The sequence below is a fragment of the Schistocerca nitens genome, chromosome 3 (assembly GCF_023898315.1).
Source record: "Schistocerca nitens isolate TAMUIC-IGC-003100 chromosome 3, iqSchNite1.1, whole genome shotgun sequence".
Taxonomy (NCBI): domain Eukaryota; kingdom Metazoa; phylum Arthropoda; class Insecta; order Orthoptera; family Acrididae; genus Schistocerca; species Schistocerca nitens.
In genome coordinates this window covers 262,284,475-262,303,302 of record NC_064616.1, presented here as the reverse complement: position 1 = coordinate 262,303,302, position 18,828 = coordinate 262,284,475, and the positions used below count along the sequence as shown (strand labels likewise).

At 42.8% G+C, this 18,828-nt stretch overlaps 1 protein-coding gene across 1 annotated transcript in view; it reads right to left on the bottom strand.

Annotated features, from left to right (window-relative positions):
- The window catches only part of LOC126249570 (uncharacterized), a 312,366-nt gene that overhangs the window by 56,715 nt on the left and 236,823 nt on the right, over positions 1-18,828 (bottom strand). Inside the window, exons 7-8 of the mRNA XM_049951235.1 lie at positions 16,673-16,712; positions 8,986-9,060 (exon numbers count right to left, since the gene is read on the bottom strand). Of these exons, the coding sequence (XP_049807192.1) occupies positions 8,986-9,060; positions 16,673-16,712 (115 nt within the window). The remainder of the gene's footprint in view (positions 1-8,985; positions 9,061-16,672; positions 16,713-18,828) is intronic.

Genomic DNA, 18,828 nt, shown 5'->3' with positions numbered 1-18,828 from the left:
GGGAAAAACAGGAGTAGACTTGAAAGCACTGCGATAGAAGCCCAGACAACATGGGACTGAGGCACTAGAACATGCACTGACACTATGAAATAGTGCATTGATAATGGCTAGGCACTAGCCAAAATCTATATTTGCCACATGAAACCTGCAAGAAAAGGATGAATGACTGCTGTGCTCTATCATTTGAAAGTCATATTACAATTGCTGAATGCACCCACGTTCCTAATGAAAGGTAACCCGATGGCTAAGTGTTTAACTTCAATCATCACCATGCTTCCTGATTTGAATTCAAGTGTGGTTATGAAGTGACTATGTTTGGTGGAGACATTGGCTACTTCAAAATATCTGCATCATTTTAGCTCCAATTACCCATTGCCTACATGGATGAGAACCAGAATACAAGCAGTACATTGTAACTACGGTCTGTATATTCAGGAAATCAATGGATTCCAAGTCAGCAGTTGGTCAGCTGCATGTCAAGTATCCATCAATTTCCTCAGAGATACTCACCAGGACATGCTAAAATGGCTAAAATGCAATAGGTGGGATGATATAATGTATGTGGCAAATGTGTATTTTTACTTAGCTGGCACAGCCCAGTAGTAGTTTGATAAAAATGATGATAAACTTGATAGCTGGACAAATTCCAGCTCTACTGAATAAACCATTTGGTAACAATCAGCATCAAGTTTGCTTAGAGGAAGAAAAACTGAAGAACAGGGTCCAATATCTTAGGGGAACAGCATAAGCCTTACAATGTGAATTCAAATATGACAAAAGCCAAAAATATCTCAGACTTGATGAAAGGTACTGAAGAAGACATGTACCAAGCTGGTCTGGTAAAGGATGTCACAACAACCAAGGAATTCATCAAGTGGTGTCTGTGCATCGAGGAAATGAAATGGAACAGAGTCAGATGAAAGAGGCATGACCAAATTCCAAATATGATCCCTATGGCAGATGTGGGAGACCATCTCGACCTCACCCAACATAACTGAGACTAGTTCCAGTTGTAAATTGAGATGCTGTGAATCTTTTGTTGATTGCAAAAAGATACTCTTGTTCACAAAAGAAATCTACTTGCCAGTGATGATCATAAGGATTGTGGATGCTCAAGAACATTGAAGCATTATAATAAAGAGCAGCCACACCTCATCCCGCAAGGTATTTTCTTAGGGGCAGCCGAACCAGTCCAGGAAAGGCTGCTTACTGACAGCATTGAAGAATCATGTTCTGCTACCATGACAGATAACATGGGAGGAGGCTATTATGAAACTGTCAACAGGATCTGACCTGACTGAGGAACATAAGAAAGTATTAGACGATGTTCTGCACCAATTTTATAATGCTTTCAAGTCCACAGTGGAGAAAAGAAAGACCAAGCGGCTCATGGTAAAACACAATATCAACACTGGGGATCATCTTGCAATTTAGCTTGTATAGGGTATCAGTGGTAGAATGAGGAATAACCCAGGAGGAAGTAGGGAAGATGCTGCAAGATGATATAACTGAACCTTCAGGGAGTCGTTGCTCCTTTCCTGTGGTCCTTCTGAAGAGTAGTATGGCACGTGGCATTTGCATGGACTACAGATGACTGAACAAAATCACAAAGAAAGATGTTTATCACATTATGACATCCTAGTCTGCATGAAAGGAGCAACATATTTCTCAATAATGGACTTGAACACATGCTACTGGCAAATAAATGATGAGACAGACTGGGAAATAACTGCCTTCATAACTCCTGATGGTATCTGTGATTTCAAAGTTACGGCATTTGGACTATGTAATACTTCAGCCATGTTCAGGTGCATGATGGACAACCTGCTTTGATCACGTAATTAGACATTGTGTCTTTGGTATCTGGCTGACACTCATTTCTTCACAGACATATGAAGAACAGTTCAGCCACCTGACAACTACGCTGAAGTGTGTTCAGATTGCAGGCCACTGCCTCAATAAAATAAAAAAAAAAACATGTCTCTCCACAGCTCAAATAAAAAATAAAAAATCTTGAGGCACCTAGTGAATGATGATGGAGTCCATCCTGATCCTGAGAAAATAAGAACATCTTAGAATGTGCTTGTAGTACTTGTGATTTATAAAGAACTTCCATAGTAAGACACATCCCTTGCAAGAAATACTACTAACATCTTCTCCAGCCCTAGCAATTGTTGATGAGAATGCTCACACTGAACTTCACACTGATGCTATTGGTTATGGGATAGGTGCAGTTTTAGTGCAATTTCAAGAAAGTACTGGCCAGTTGATATCTTACACTTCCAGAGTACTCTCCAAGTCTGACATCTATACTGCCCTATGACTAAGAAAGAGTGCCTTGCAGTTGTTTGGATCATCAACAATTTCTGTCTGTATTTATTTGTCAAACTATTTACTGTTGAGATGGACCATCATTCTCTATACTGGCTGACTAGCCCGAAGGATCTGTTGCATTGACTAGTGAGATGGGCACTGAGGTTTAAGGAGTTCAACATCACAGTGAGACATGAAAGTGGATGCAAACACAAAGACACTGACTGACTTTCATGGAATCCTTTGGTGAAACAAAGCAACGTGGATGCAATGTCAGTCACCACTGCATTCACCAACATTGCTGCTGAACAGAAGGAAGATCCAGCACTGCTGAAAAACCACAGAAGCCATGGAGGAGGAGGAGGAGGAGGAGGAGGAGGAACCAACCAGAGGGCAGTTCCAGCTAATTACCAGAAGATGGTATCAGAGGAACTATGATGTAAAGGGGAGAAATAATTGCTCATCATTCCAGCTCATCCATGCCCAACTATCCTGAAATATTTCCACACTTATCCAACATATGGTCACCTGAGATTCATGAAGACTCTAGACAGAATCAGAGACAGATATTGTTTACAAGGTCTCTACCAATCCACAAGACACCACACAGGCCACTGACAGAAGCAGATGCCACAATCGGCTTCAGGGCATCTGGTACCAATTCAACCTGCAGCAAAATCCTTCCACCGAATTGGAATCATTCTCTTTGGGAGTTCCTGAAGTTGATACATGAGAAATGATGAATAATAGTCTGCACTGAGTACCTCAACCAGTATGTTGTCACCAAAGTTGTGGTGACTGCCGAAGCTCTGGAAATTGGGAAGTTCCTTGTAGGAGACATCATTCTAAAGCACATAGCACCTTGTGTGATGATTGATTGTGGAAAACCTTCTCAATGGAGACTCATATCATGAGTAATTTCGCACTGTGATGTCAACTGCATGATAACAACAGACTACCAACCACAGATGAATGGCATCACAGAAGACTTTAACCTTTAACTGATGTGGTTGGAAATTTTAACACTAAATGTGTTGCGGAATCCTGAGAACTCTGAAACAAAAAAAGTTTATCATCTCTGGTAATAATTTTCTTGGTGGTTGTTTTGCTTTGTATACTTAATCAATGACATGTAAGGAAACAAACTTTTTTATTTACAACCAATTTAGAAACAAACTAAAGTGAAAAAATCTGAAACTAAAGAGATTACAAAAATAAACATAGTCTCTCTGTTTTATCTTTTCTCCAAGGAAGAAAACTACCAAATAAAAGCTTTTTTATTCAATACACATTCGGTAAGGTCTAAACTATAATAAAAGAGCATACATTTACTGCTATAGGAAAATTGTAAAATATTGACAACAGTCCAAACATGCACATAAAAAAAGAGATAATATTTAGGAGTCTTCTAGATCTGCAGTGCAGTGAACATGCAATTTTCAGCTTCACTTTCAGTAACCTGCATCTCATCAACATCATCATCATCAGGTTCATCGCCAGAAAGTTTAATTGCTGTTTAGTGATCACTTGGAATAGCATTTTTGATGGTAACATTGTTCACAGGATCAACATCTTGACCTGAATAGTCAGCGCCACATTTCTCAATCCATCTTAGTGCACATTCCTTAAAGTTAGGATCTGTAGTGTTAACTTTTTTGGATTTGTGGACATATTCGCTGAAGTGAAAATATTACACTAACTGCATTGTAGATTCCTGGGGTGTCTAAATTCATTGTTTACAATGTTTGTCTTGCTAACAGACATCAGTCACCTGAGTAGGTGACATGTTTCTCCACCATATGAAGGTACTGAACTACCTGATCAACAAATACAGAATTTAATACAACTTCATACTTCCCTGGGGTCCCAAAAGTGGCACTGCAATTCCAGTTAATGGTTAATAAGATGATGGAAGATATGCTACCTATGTATGGTCATGTCCAACACAAAGGTTGGAATACAATACTGCCTATCATGACATTTGCTTATAATATAACGAACCAAGATGCTACAAGCTTCACGTTATTCTTTCTGCTGCACGGTTGTGAGGCCAAAATGACACTGGACAAACTGTTCGTATTTCAACCAGATAATACTCTGGATGGATACATGAGACACTTTATGACAAGGACCAAAGGAGCAAGACAATTGACTTGCACTCGGATCCTGGACACCCAGAAGAAAGAGCAAGCAAGCTACATACCAAGCAGCAGGCAGTGAGATACAGCCTGGAGCACTTGGTATGGATTTTTGTGCCTGTGTGGAAAGTCGGACTATCCTAAAAATTACTGAGATATGAAATGTATTTACAGCTGCAAATATGAACCACCAACAGCTGTATAACAGAATGACAACAATGAAAATTTGTCGGTGGACTGGGACTTGAACTCAGATGTCCTCCTTTACGTAAGCAGTTGTGTTAACTGCATTAGTTTTCTGAGCATGAATCATGGCCAGAACCAGACCTCCATATGCCTTCATCTGTATGTCATACCTGTACTCTTACATTCCATTAATGTTATTCCTGTACAAATGAGACAGTGTATTTGTAATTTTCAGGTCCAGTATCAGCCAATAAATATGAAATTGCACTGCTTGTGTTGTGAAAAAGTGTGATGCAATATACAGGAGCTACAATTTCATAAAACTTACTAAAGTACTACTTCAGACTTTATCGTATTCTCTGTCACTTGTCAGATGTCTTATACAAAATTGAGGATTATGACCTTTCATCCAGAAGATTAAAGTGCAGAGACATCGTCCACATCTGTATGAAGCCCTAGTATAGTACTGAGGCATAAATTGATGATGGGGGCTTCTTGGTCATTGGAACTGAAGACCCACATGGCACTTGTGAAGCTCCAATGGGAGGGGATATCATCATAATGTAGCGGATGCAACAACTTCATTTGGTGAGGATCCTCCAGTGTTGCCATACAGAGGAGCATTACCAAGGGGTGCTGTAGTCAGTTCTGATGAGGTCTTCTGAAACAGTGGGTTGCTCTTACACCAAGAGAGAGAGAGAGCAGTAGTGGAAATCAGTATAAAGGCATGGATATTTGTAGGAAAATTATCATTGTCAGCTGTAATAATTGTGCACAGAGTAATTGCAATAGTATGAGATCCAGTAACGCAGTATACTGACAAATGCAGTCAAATAGTGTCCCATTTGCTGTCAGTAGTAGAGTGTATAATAATGTCAAAGATTCATATGGTAGAGGGTGGAACTCAGTATAAAGGCAGTCAGCTCTGTGTAGTGTTAGTGTGTGCATCTGTTCCATTACTGCAGATAGAATAAGACACCATTAGTGACAGTGCATGTTGTGTACATAAACCAGAATTGTGAAAATATCACCTGGAAAACAGTTTCCATGAGATGAAATGCAAAAACTGGTGCGTACAAGGAAATGGGACTCTCTAATCTTCAAATTGCCAAGAAATTGAACTCTTCAAGTACAGTGACTGAATTTCATTAGATTGGGCACACAATCCAAAATATGGGTTAAATAGAAAATTATATGAGAAATCGAAACAGCTCCTTTTGCACAAAGCAAGGGCCGCAAATCATTATTCTTCTCAACTTGTTGCTGATTTATAGTTGTGAGTGACTGCCACACATGTGTGACAAATTGTGTCAAATAACAAACATCCTGAATTCAAGAAAAGACTGTAAAAACCTGCTCTAACGCTCAGGTGTAAACAGGCTACACTGGAGCTGGCTGAAAAACATATGTCATGGACTTCAGAATGGGATAATGTGATCTTCAGTGATGAGAAGAAGACTAATTTAGATGTGCTGAATGGATTTCAATAATATTGGCATGATCTGAAAACAGAGCAGCAGGTAAGAATGGGCATAAATTTTGGTGGTGGAAGTGTTATGATTTGAGCAGTCTTCTGCACTATAGGTAAATCACACACTGCTTGGCTGAACACTACAATGAACTCTAACATGTACACTGAGCTGCTACAGACAGAACTGATTAATGTATGAGGACCTAGGGAATGAAAGTCTAATGTTTCATAGAGAGAAAGCATCTGTGCATGTTTCTGTTACACCCAAAAGTGCTTTGAAGCTAAAGATATTGATATCTTACCCTCACCTGCACGTAGCCTGGATATGAATCTCCTGTAAAACTGCTGGGGAATTTTTGGAATGCTTGTTTATTGCAGTGGAAGGCAATTTGAAGCCATAAGTGAGCTGAAAGGTGCGATATGAGAAATGCGGGTGACAATTTCACTGTAAGAATTACGAACCCTAACAAAATCAATGATGAGAATTTTTGAGGTAATGAGGAAGAACAAAGGTTGGACAAAGTACTAACAGTGCAATAACATAACAGTACACTGAGTGCCTTTACACAAATTTCCATTCAGGAAATGCAATCACCTTATTCTGTTACTCATGTTGCGAAAGAAGCTATGTAAATCCATCACCACTGCTTATGCCTTTTATGTGTCTACTACTTTCATAATAAATTCCATATGGTATGCTGCAGACATTGTACTACTACTTTTGTAAGAACCCTGCCCTCATAGTGATTTCCACTACTGTACGCCGTGAGCAGCGATTCATGCAGTGTCAGTGTCACTGACTTGCTTTGACCCCAAGCAGTTATTTAGTATTTACCATTTCTGGAAGGTTCTCAAAAATTTCTTATGCCTGAAATATTTGTACATTCTGGAATATTCAATCTTTTTATAAATAGCACTACTTTCCACAAAAGAGTTTAGTTCTATTCTGGTTATGTGTTGGTGTTTATAATAAACATGACTTCAGTGATAAGTGTTGTACTTCGCTGATGATGCTGTTTTTATATTTGGGCTTGTGTGTGGTTATGATGTGACAATATATACAAGATGACAGATAGTAGATGATCACACTAACAAAGAAAGCTGCATGATGGTTGCAGCAAGGTCACTATATGGCATGATCATTTCCATCATTACTCTTACATGTGAGGTGAAAGGATATACCAGTGACAGGACTGATTAGGCAATATTAGTTGGAACCTTGGGACACAACCCTCATTCACTTCTTTCACAGAGATATAACTTTTAAAGGAATGGTTGAAAATTGGTTGGATAGAAAGCTACCATTTTTGAAAGGACAGACTGTATGAAAAATTATGCACAAGAGTGTCCTTATTTCAAGCCCTGCCATAGAGTTTACGTACAGGAACAGTGGAACAGTGACATACACTAACCAACCAGAATATTATGACCACTGACCAACCATCAATATAAACCCATCCAGGCCACAGTAGCATCACCCGGTGAGGAATGACCGCTAGTCAGAACACGCACGGCACAGGTATTATCAGTGGGCGTGCTGTCCGTATGTAAAATGGGGAAGGTGTGCAATCTATCTGAGTTTAACCGAGGGCAGACTGTGATAGCCCAGAGGCTCAGCAGAAACATTTCAGAAACTGCATGTCTTGTCGGGTGTTCGAGGGGTGCTTTGGTGAGTGTCTTCAACACTTAGTGAAACCACATTCAGATGTTATGGGTTGGGCAGCCAACCCTCATTACAGATGTTGGATGTTGTATGTTGGGAAGACTGGTAAAACAGGACAGGCAGTGGACTGTGGCGGAACTAACATCAGACTTTAATGCTGGGCAGAGTGCAAGTGTGTCTGAAAACAGAGTGCACTGCACACTCCTAACGATGGGCCTCCACAACCAATGACCCACACATGTGCCAATGTTAATGTTACAAAACTGGCAACTATAACTGAAATGGGCATGTGACCATCACCAGCATTAAACATGGGCACAGTGGCAGAGTGTTATATGGTGTGATGAATCCTGATACATTCTTCATCATGCCGATGGGAGGATGCAAAGCCATTGTCTTCCAGGGGAGCAGTGCCTCCACTACTGCACCGTGGGAAAGAGACAAGTTGGTGGCAGCTTCATTATGCTCTGGGGAACATTCATGTGAGCATCCTTGGGTATCGTGGAGCTCATGCAAGGCACCATGATGGCCAAGGAGTACTATACTTCGGTTGCAGACTATGTACACCTCTTCATGATGATAATGTTTCCCAATGGCAGTAGCATTTTTCAACATGATAATGCACCACCTCACAAGGCCAGGAATGGGATGGTGTGGTTCAAGGATCATAGTGGCAACTTTGAGTTGATGTACTGACCTCCCAAACTCACCAGATATGAACCCGATCAAACACAACTGTGACGTGATTGAATGTGGCAAAGAGCTCCTTGGCATTCTCCATGGAATTTATGGGAATTAGGTGACTTGCGTGTGCAGATGTGGTGCCAGCTACCTTCAGCGACCTACAAAGGCCTCATTGCTTCCATGCCATGACACATTGCTGCTGTTATTCATGCCGAAGGTGAACATACTGGCTATTATTTAGGTGGTCATAATGTTCCGTCTGATCAGTGTAAGATGAGATCATGCTCCTTTGTTACAGATATTTGTTATGTTTGTGGTATATGTCATTGAAGATATGTTTAAGGATGAGATGAGGAGGATACTTTTTGTCTGAAGACTTTGGCAGGGCTTTCTGCATATCTCCATCACTCAAAATTTATGCAATGTGAGTAGATGGTTTTATTTATAATACTGTCTGCTTCCATACAAAATTGAATGGTGTGCAAATTATAAACTACTATGGATAGAAAAAGATCTTTAAAACTACTTACCGGTCGTAAATCTGCCTCATTCGTGTAATCAGTTGGTGTGCGTGCTACTTTTACACTTCCAGATGAAGAAGAGCACTGGAACCATTAAAAAGAACTGACTTAAATAGAATTCAGTTAAATAAATGTGTGAAGATTAAATATTAGGTGAAACTTATTGAGACACACTTAAAACTCATCATTTTCTCAGTTGTTTATAGTTACGTACTACTAAACTTTACTCAAATCATTATAGACAGCTAGCCAAATTATACATGAAGAGATGCTAGGGTTTCATGTAAAGGAGATATAATTTATGTCTTAACCTGAAGTGGGGCATTTAGTTATTTAGTCTGCCTAAGTCCTAATCACTGTTTATCTCTGGTAGGTATAATGTAGTAAGAACACAACTTTATAATAACTTCTCTTACTGACTTTAGAACTGGTACTGAAAGAATTTGTTGTTGAAACACCATAAATAACAATAAAATATGATTTGTTAACTGCCTTACTTCCATTTCTAGGTAATTCCTTAAGAAAGCAAAACAGGACATTTGGAAATTGCAACAGAAATGTGAAGGCTATATTCTAATATGGCAACAGTTTTTGTACAAAAGAGTGAGGGAGGGGGAGAGAGGGTGGGGGTGGGGAGAGAGAGGGTGGAAGGTGGAGGGGGGGTGGGGGGGGGAGAGAGAGAGAGAGAGAGAGCGAGAGAGAGAGAGAGAGAGAGAGGAGAGAGAGAGAGAGAGAGAGAATGTCAGTTTGGTAAGTCTTTATGTTTAGTTTACTCACATTAACATTATTAGGAAAAAGAGGAAACTTTGAGACTCAGTTTCAGCTGGTAATAACATAGTAAGTGTGGTGTCACAGCCAGACACCACACGTGCTAGGTGGTAGCTTAAATCGGCCGCGGTCCTGTAGTACATGTCGGACCCGCGTGTCGCCACTGTGTGATCGCAAACCTAGCGCCACCACAAGGCAGGTCTCGAGAGACTGACTCGAACTCAGCCCAGTTGTATGGACGACAGAGCTAGCGACTAGACGTACTAAGCCTTTCTCTCTCATTAGCCGAGAGACAGAATAGCCTTCAGCTAAGTTAATGGCTACGAACTAGCAAGGCGCTATTAGCCTTACAGTGATTGTAATTAGAGTCTCACTTGTGTTCACCATAGAGATGTACAAGAAGAAATTAAAGATAAGTATATGAGAAGCTCCGTTCTTTTCTTCATAGCATTAATTATGTATCCTGTTCCAGTACTTCACGCCCGTCTGCGTTAGTCAGCGTGCCTTTTTAAGCCACCTCTATCTACAAGGTGTTGGCCCAGCTGCCGACACATCACATGGCGACGAGTCTACAAAGGATCTTGTGTTTTACTTTACCCTAATTTCTTTGTGTCATGGCTTCGCCACAATCTCCAAATGTACTGCCCGAATTTTATCGCTTGCAGAATCAGCAGACGCAGGCGTTATTGGATGCTCTTGGACAGCTCGTCCAAGGTCAACGTGCACTGCACACCGATGCGGCCGCTGCCGCTTCATCGCTACCGCCGCCACAACATGCTGTTGCACCTCAATTCAGACCCTTTGACGCAACCCACGAGTCATGGCATGAGTGGTCCCGTCAGTTCGACTTCCACCTAGCAGCCTACAGAATTCAAGGTAATGAGCGGCAGCCATTTTTGCTTTCTTGTGTCGGTGTGTCCACCTACCGAGTGATAGTGAAGTTGTTTCCCCGGCGCGACGTAGCAACTCTGTCCTACGAAGAACTTTTGTCTGCTTTAGATGCCTATTTCAGGGAAACAGTAAATGTCGTTGCAAAAAGGTATACGTTCTTTCGTACAAAACGTACGGCCGGTCAGACTAATAGGTAGTGGGTTGCGACATTCCAAGGACTTAGTAGGGAGTGTGCGTTTGAATGCGAATGTGGACTTCCTTATTCAGATACTATGGTGCGTGATGCAATAGCACAGAACGTTTCTGATGTTCGCATACGGGAACAGATTTTGAAACTAGTTAATCCCTCCCTTCAACAAGTGATAGACATATTGGATAGGCAAGACACACTTGACTTTGCTCAGGACTCATTTGCAACTTCGCCGGCAGTGTGTCACATTAACCGGCCCGCCGGGCCCGCTGCACGGGACGCTCAGCGGCAGCCTAGCTCGCAAACACGTGCGCCGCGTAAGCAAGCTAATGCAGTGAAATCATGCCCGCGGTGTGCAACTAGACATTCGCGTGAAAATTGCCCGTCACGCCAAGCTATTTGCTTTTACTGTCATAAGAAAGGACATGTCCAAACTGTTTGCCAGAAAAAGCTCAGATCAGACACTCACACCAATTCCAGGCCCTTTGCTTCGCGCCGGAATCGAACCAAGGAAACTCAGGCTCGTGAACCTTCGCCCATGGATATTCATGTAGTTCATTCCACCCCGTCCGGTGACAGTGTTCATTCCACAAACAGTGTGCGTCGCCGTCGACGGAAGTCCCGTCACGTCGCACGTGATTCTGTCCCAGTGTCTGTTCCAGTTGCACGAAACAGTCGCTTTTGTCGTCAACAGGACAATAAACTTTTTGTAGACTTAGACTTTGCAGGCAAAGTGATTCCATTCCAGCTCGATACCGGAGCTGCAGTTTCATTGCTCAATCACGACACGTACAACCAACTGGGCAAACCTCCGTTGCGTGCCGCAAATGTTCAGCTCAATAGTTACTCAGGCCAGAAAATACCAGTGTTAGGACAGTGCAGCCTTCTTGCAACATACAAGGGACAAACAAAACTTGTGTCATTTTACGTTCTTCGTTCTTCTACTGCAGTGAACTTGTTTGGTTTAGATTTATTTCAGTTGTTTAATTTGTCTATAGTAAATCAGGTCCTCTCAGTGATTCCGACTGTGCCTTCTGCCAGTGTTTCTAGTCTATGTGAAGAATTTGCGGACATTTTTGCACCGGGCCTTGGTTGCGCTAAGAACTATGAAGCACATTTGGAACTGAAAGCAAACGCGCAACCGAAGTTTTTCAGAGCGCGCAATGTTCCCCACGCATTGCGTGATGAGGTCGCAAGAACATTGCACGATTTAGAATCTCAAGGTGTAATTGAACGTGTGCAGGCTTCTCTCTGGGCCTCACCCTTAGTAATTTTGCCAAAACCTTCCGGAAAATTGAGACTTTGCGTGGACTTCAAAGCAACTGTGAATCCACAACTAGTGACTGCTACTTTTCCTTTGCCCCGCCCGGAAGATCTTTTTGACAAACTGTGCCCGGGAAAATATTTTTCAAAGTTGGACCTAGCAGATGCGTACTTGCAAATACCGGTGGACGAAGAATCCCGGCGCGTCTTGGTGGTAAACACGCATCTTGGCTTGTATCGCTTCAAAAGACTGCCATTCGGGTGTGCGTCCGCACCTGCATTGTTTCAGCAATATTTACAAACTGTTTGTGCGTCGGTCCCTACTGCTGCGAACTATCTCGACGATATTGTGATCTCCGGAAAGACAGAGGCCGAACATTTGCAAAATCTCCTAACTTTATTTCAGGTCTTGCGACAAAATGGTCTTCGCTTGAGGAAGGACAAATGTGTGTTTTTTGCTCGGGATTTACCCTACCTGGGCCATGTCCTCAATGCCCAAGGAATACATCCGAGTCCAGAGCACCTCTGTGCCATACAGGATTTGCCGTCACCGCAGAACTTGAAGCAACTACAGAGTGTGCTGGGTAAAATCAATTATTATCATAAATTTCTGCGCAATGCTTCTTCCATTTCAGCTCCGCTTCATCGCTTACGCCGTAAAGGTGTTCCGTTCGTCTGGACGACGGAATGCGAACGCGCCTTTTGCCAGTTGAAATCGGCGTTACTTTCAAATACTTGCCTTACGCCGTTCGATCCCCAGAAACCCCTTTTGTTGATGGTAGATGCCTCGGATTTCGGGATCGGTGCTGTGCTTGCGCACAAAGATGGATCGCATGATCGCCCTATTGCCTTTGCGTCAAAATTGCTCTCATCTGCGCAAAGAAATTATTCACAGATCGAGAAAGAGGCTTTAGCTCTCGTGTTTGGTGTTACTAAGTTTCACGATTTCTTGTATGGTCGTCACTTTACCATCATCACGGACCACAAACCTTTGACATCGCTTTTTCATCCGAGCAAGCCGGTACCTCCGCGTACAGCGCAGAAATTCATTCGCTGGTCTATTTTTCTCTCGCAGTACCGCTACGATATCTTGTATCGGTCCACTGCTAAGCACGGAAACGCTGATGCGTTGTCCCGTTTGCCTGTTGCTGAGGATAAAGCATTCGATTCTTCCGAACTTGCTTGCATGTTCATTGATGCGGAAACCGATGACGTGGTCGCATCGTTTCCGATTGATTTTCGTTGTGTCACTACAGCCACAGCTGCTGACCCTGTCCTTGCTCCCGTTTTGCGTTTTGTTGCTACGCAATGGCCCTTGTCCAAGTCACGGATCGAGGATCCACTGGTTCGCCGATTTTTTGCTCACAAGGAGAGACTTTTTGTACGACGTGGTGTTTTGTTGTTGCGTTCTGATAATGATCAGTCCCGAGTCATGGTCCCACGTTCGTTACAGTCCTCTGTCTTATGGCTTCTTCACCACGGACATTGGGGTATAGTGCGTACGAAACAACTTGCTCGTCAGCACTGTACTTGGTTCAGAATCGATGCTGCGATTACGAATATGTGCTCCTCTTGCGTGGCGTGTGCCGAACAACAATCCGCACCGCCGCAGAAATTCTTTGCATGGCCGAAAGCCACTTCCCCTTGGCAACGCTTGCACATCGATTTTGCTGGTCCATTCTGGAATGCTCGTTGGTTGGTTGTGGTCGATGCTTTCAGTAATTTTCCTTTTGTTGTCAGGATGTCTTCCACGACGTCTTCTGCCACAATCCAAGCCTTGTCTGCTATCTTTTGCATTGAAGGTCTTCCGCAGCCTATTGTTTCCGACAATGGCCCACAATTCATGTCCGCAGAATTTCAGTCCTTCTGCAAGGCCAATGGTATTCAACATCTGACGTCCGCGCCGTTTTCGCCTCAGTCCAACGGTGCCGCGGAACGATTGGTCCGGACTTTCAAGTCACAGATGCTGAAATTGCAAGAGTCGCATTCTCGGGAGGACGCATTATTGCTCTTTTTGTCCTCATATCGCTCTCAGCCCCGCGATGGTCGCTCGCCGGCTGAGTTGCTCCATGGTCGTTCTCATCGAACCTTGATGTCTTTGCTGCATCCGCCGCATCAGGTTCCTGTGCAGCGGCAGACTCCTGCTTTTGCTCCTGGCGCCATTGTCTTCTATCGCACCTATCGCGGTTCACGGCGTTGGCTCGCAGGGCGCATTCTTTGCTGCCTCGGCCGTGCGATGTTTTTGGTTTTGGGGGCCTCTGGTGAGGTGCGTCGGCATCTCAATCAGCTGCGCCTCTGTCGTCGCCCGGGTTCTGCCGCTCCCCGTCTGCTTTCAGCGACGGAGCCGTCAGGTCAGCACCCTGGGGACCCATCTACTTCTCGCTTCCCACGCCCGGGTTCCCGGGTTCGATTCCCGGCGGGGTCAGGGATTTTCTCTGCCTCGTGATGGCTGGGTGTTGTGTGCTGTCCTTAGGTTAGTTAGGTTTAAGTAGTTCTAAGTTCTAGGGGACTTATGACCACAGCAGTTGAGTCCCATAGTGCTCAGAGCCATTTGAACCATTTTGAACCCATCTACTGGCTCGCCTCATCCCCAGGTGTTCCCGACGCTGCCTTCCATTTTGCCTCATGGCGCCGCCGCAGCCGCCGCAGCCGCCGCAGCCGCCGCAGCCGCCTCCGGCGCCGCACGCAGTGGACGCTTCGCTGCAGCCGCCACGCGCCTCCCTGGGTCACGCGCCGCCGATCGCTTCGTGTGACCAGCTGTCCTCCGCCATGGAACTCTTGCCCGCTCCGGACCAGATGTCGTCATCGCGCGTCGGATTCTCCGACCACATGGAGGTCGACCCTTCGGCCCCTCCTGTCTCTTTACGGGCGCATAAACCGCATGTTGACGTGCACCCTGGACTAGGTTTTCAGGCGTTTCCTAGCTCCCCTCGGACCGAATGACCGGGTGCGGGTGGCACAGCCTCGCCTGTTGTTAGGCTCCCCACCTCATCGCATACGTCAACATGGGGTCCTCCCCACGGCGGGCGGAAGCCTTATCTCACGACCGTTCGCCGATTTGCGGGGGAGGAATGTGGTGTCACAGCCAGACACCACACGTGCTAGGTGGTAGCTTAAATCGGCCACGGTCCTGTAGTACATGTCGGACCCGCGTGTCGCCACTGTGTGATCGCAAACCTAGCGCCACCACAAGGCAGGTCTCGAGAGACTGACTCGAACTCAGCCCAGTTGTATGGACGACAGAGCTAGCGACTAGACGTACTAAGCCTTTCTCTCTCATTAGCCGAGAGACAGAATAGCCTTCAGCTAAGTTAATGACTACGAACTAGCAAGGCGCCATTAGCCTTACAGTGATTGTAATTAGAGTCTCACTTGTGTTCACCATAGAGATGTACAAGAAGAAATTAAAGATAAGTATATGAGAAGCTCTGTTCTTTTCTTCATAGCATTAATTACGTATCCTGTTCCAGTACTTCACGCCCGTCTGCGTTAGTCAGCGTGCCTTTTTAAGCCACCTCTATCTACAAGGTGTTGGCCCAGCTGCCGACACATCAGTAAGAATTCCAATTTTCGAACAATGCAAACTTAAGGAGTAAAAATAAGCCACAAAATCCAGTTTACACCTTTATTTTGTACAACTTCATCAGCATCAGTGGTTTGTAAAACTAAAGGAGTTCGATACTACATGATAAAATTCATAGCAAAGTTCAATGGAAGAATAAGATAAATCAAAAAATTATCCTGATGCTGTACAATATTCACAGCAATCACCAAACATTTGAACTGCTAATGTGACAGTATTCTAATATTATTCAACAACAATTTGCTCCTCAACAGTAATTATTAATGGAACAGAACTATCCTTATAATACTGTCATAAGTGCATCGGTAGTGTGCTCTTGAACTGTACTGCATGAATTAACCAAAGTCCTTTAATTAATTGTTAGTTCCCTGAAAAAGTTTGCTGTTTATTGTTCATAAATCTACCAGAACTTACTGTTTGGTGGACAAAGATCAGTTCAATAAATTTGTGTTGCACTAATCACATACTCTGCTCATGTCTTTTTCATCATTTAGAGGCTCTAAGTGTTTTCAAAACTCCAACAACTATCCTGTGAATTCACGTAATCAGATAAATGCAGCCATAATTTGTTAGCCACACATCAGAATCAGCATCTCGATTATGCACAAATTATAATAGCTAGTTGCACTACTGACACTGAGCAATAGTATCTGGACTGGTCAGTCAATTCATTGCAGTTACCTTGCAGGGTTTCATTTTGCTTTGTGCACTGCTCTGTTAGCAGATGCTACTAACATAACTCTCTGAAGTGCTAAGTGCCATCCAGCTTGCCTTTCAATTCCTTCTGAGGCACTCCTAACACATCAGGTTGGCTATAACTGATATGCCATTCTGGCAAATCCCACCCTCACTGCACTGGATGAACCACTTACACTGTCTGTGAAACATTCTGTATTGTAGCTATATTTGACCCAGAAGTTAAATAATTTTCTCCATTTACTTAAATATATGAGATAATACTTCATAAACATTTTTTGACTTAGAGAAAAATTTGTACTTACATCAGGCTGGTTTGCTGTCCTGTTGTTTTGATTAGAACATCTGAAACAAGAGAAAAACTGCTTTCAAATTCTTATGTAATGGTCAGAAATACAATAACCAGATATTTCCAGTAGTACTTAAATAGCACTGTCACAAGAATATATATTTAGGATATGTGGAAAATGTAATTATAATGAGTGCACTTTTATGCAATATAATGAGTAATGGAGATGGATTTCTTTTATTCTTACTACGTGATACACTATGTTGATTATATCTGACAAGTAAAAACTTAGTGTTGGACCAGGATATGAACCTTGAAAGTCTACCTTTTGTTGTCACTCTTCTTCATTCATTCCAGATTTCATAGAGGCTCTCCTAACATGCTGTAGGACTGGTCTCTTTAAATAGAATGGCAGTGTGCACTTTGCCAAGAGTAAAAGAATTTCATCTCTGTTACAACTCCGAGACTGTTGCTAAGTCAACCATTCCACTATATCTGTTCTCCTGGAGACGACTCAAAACAGTAGAGCACGTCTGCATCCACATGCATACTTTGTAAGCCATCATGTGGTGCACAGCAGAGTGTACATTGTACCACTACTTGTGATTCCTACTCACATGTTGATCAAAACTACCAGTAACAAAATCTAGCTGCACGCTACCAAATTGCTTCAATGTCTTTCTTCAATCTGACCTGGTGGGAAACCCAAAAACTCTCACACTACTCGAGAATGTGTTGAACTAGTGTTCTATGCACTGTCTCCATTACAGATGAGCTACACTTTTCTTGAATTCTTCCAATAAACCAAACTCGACCATTCGTCTTCCCTACTACAGTCCTTATTTACTCACTCCATTTCCTATCATTTTGCAACATTATGCCCAGATGTCAATATAAATGTGTCATGCAGCACACCACTAATATTATATTCAAACATTATGGGATTGCTTTTTTATTCTGATCTGCATTAACTTACATTTCTACATATAGATCTAACTGCCACTCATCATAACAATTACAAATTCTGTCTAAATCATCCTGTCTCCTCCTACAGACACTCAACAATGACACTTTCCCAACCATTACAGCATAATCAACAGTCACAGACTGCTGTGCACCCTATTCTTCACACCATTTATGTATATAGAAAAAAAGTTGGCATACCATACTTTCCTATGGCACTCCTGACTATGCCCTTGTCTCTGATGAGCACCTGCAGTTCTTTTATCCTTCTTATACAGGAGTCAGCTGCTTGAGACCTTGGGCTGGCTGAGGGATTCACATTACATGCAAGATAAGCAAGGAGCTGTAACGTTACACATATGTAGGCAAGCTAATCAGCTACCTAGAATTGCTATGAGATAAGGTGTATTTTATGTATGGCTGAACGCTAGGGGGCCCAGATCTCAGGGCATGCCACAGTGACGTCGGCTTCCAGCTAGGTGACTGATATGAGTGAGTCCGGGTACAAGGAATAGCAGCATCACCGGAAATGGGAAAAATCTAAAAGCTGGGAATTTTCACAGCTGTTACTCATATAGCCTTTGTGCAGGAGATTGTCTAAGCAATGGCAGGCTTTGAGACAAACTGAAAGATGGCTTCTTACAGCTCTCCGAGATTCTATAACAATTTACAACCAAATATTAATGAAAATCTGAATAACTAGGCGCTTCCACAAACATGAGGTGCATCCCATCCAATGACACAACAGTTTTTCAATATCTTTAAAACTACAAAAGTTAATATTTCATAGTGAATAAACATTTGCACAATGAACCTCTGGATTGACAACTTTTGAATGCTTCATGCGATTTCCACTTACAATGTCTCAGATGATAGGATTGTCCTAAAGCTAACATCCCTGAAAGCTATGTATCTGAAACTGTGTTATGTATTGATCTACAATATCTTTTGTTTCTTTTTCATTATGCAAATGTTTGTCAGAACACTGTATTCTCCACATTTTCACAGCAAGCAAACATAGCTTGAGCACCTTACATACTGTGAGAAGGATGCCAATCACCATATAGTGGAGATGCTGAGTCACAGATAAGGACAACAAAAAGGCTCTCACAACTATAGCTTTTGGCCATTAAGGCCTTCGTCAACAGTAAGACAAACATACACACATGAACACACCCTCATGCAAATGCACCTCACACATATGACTGC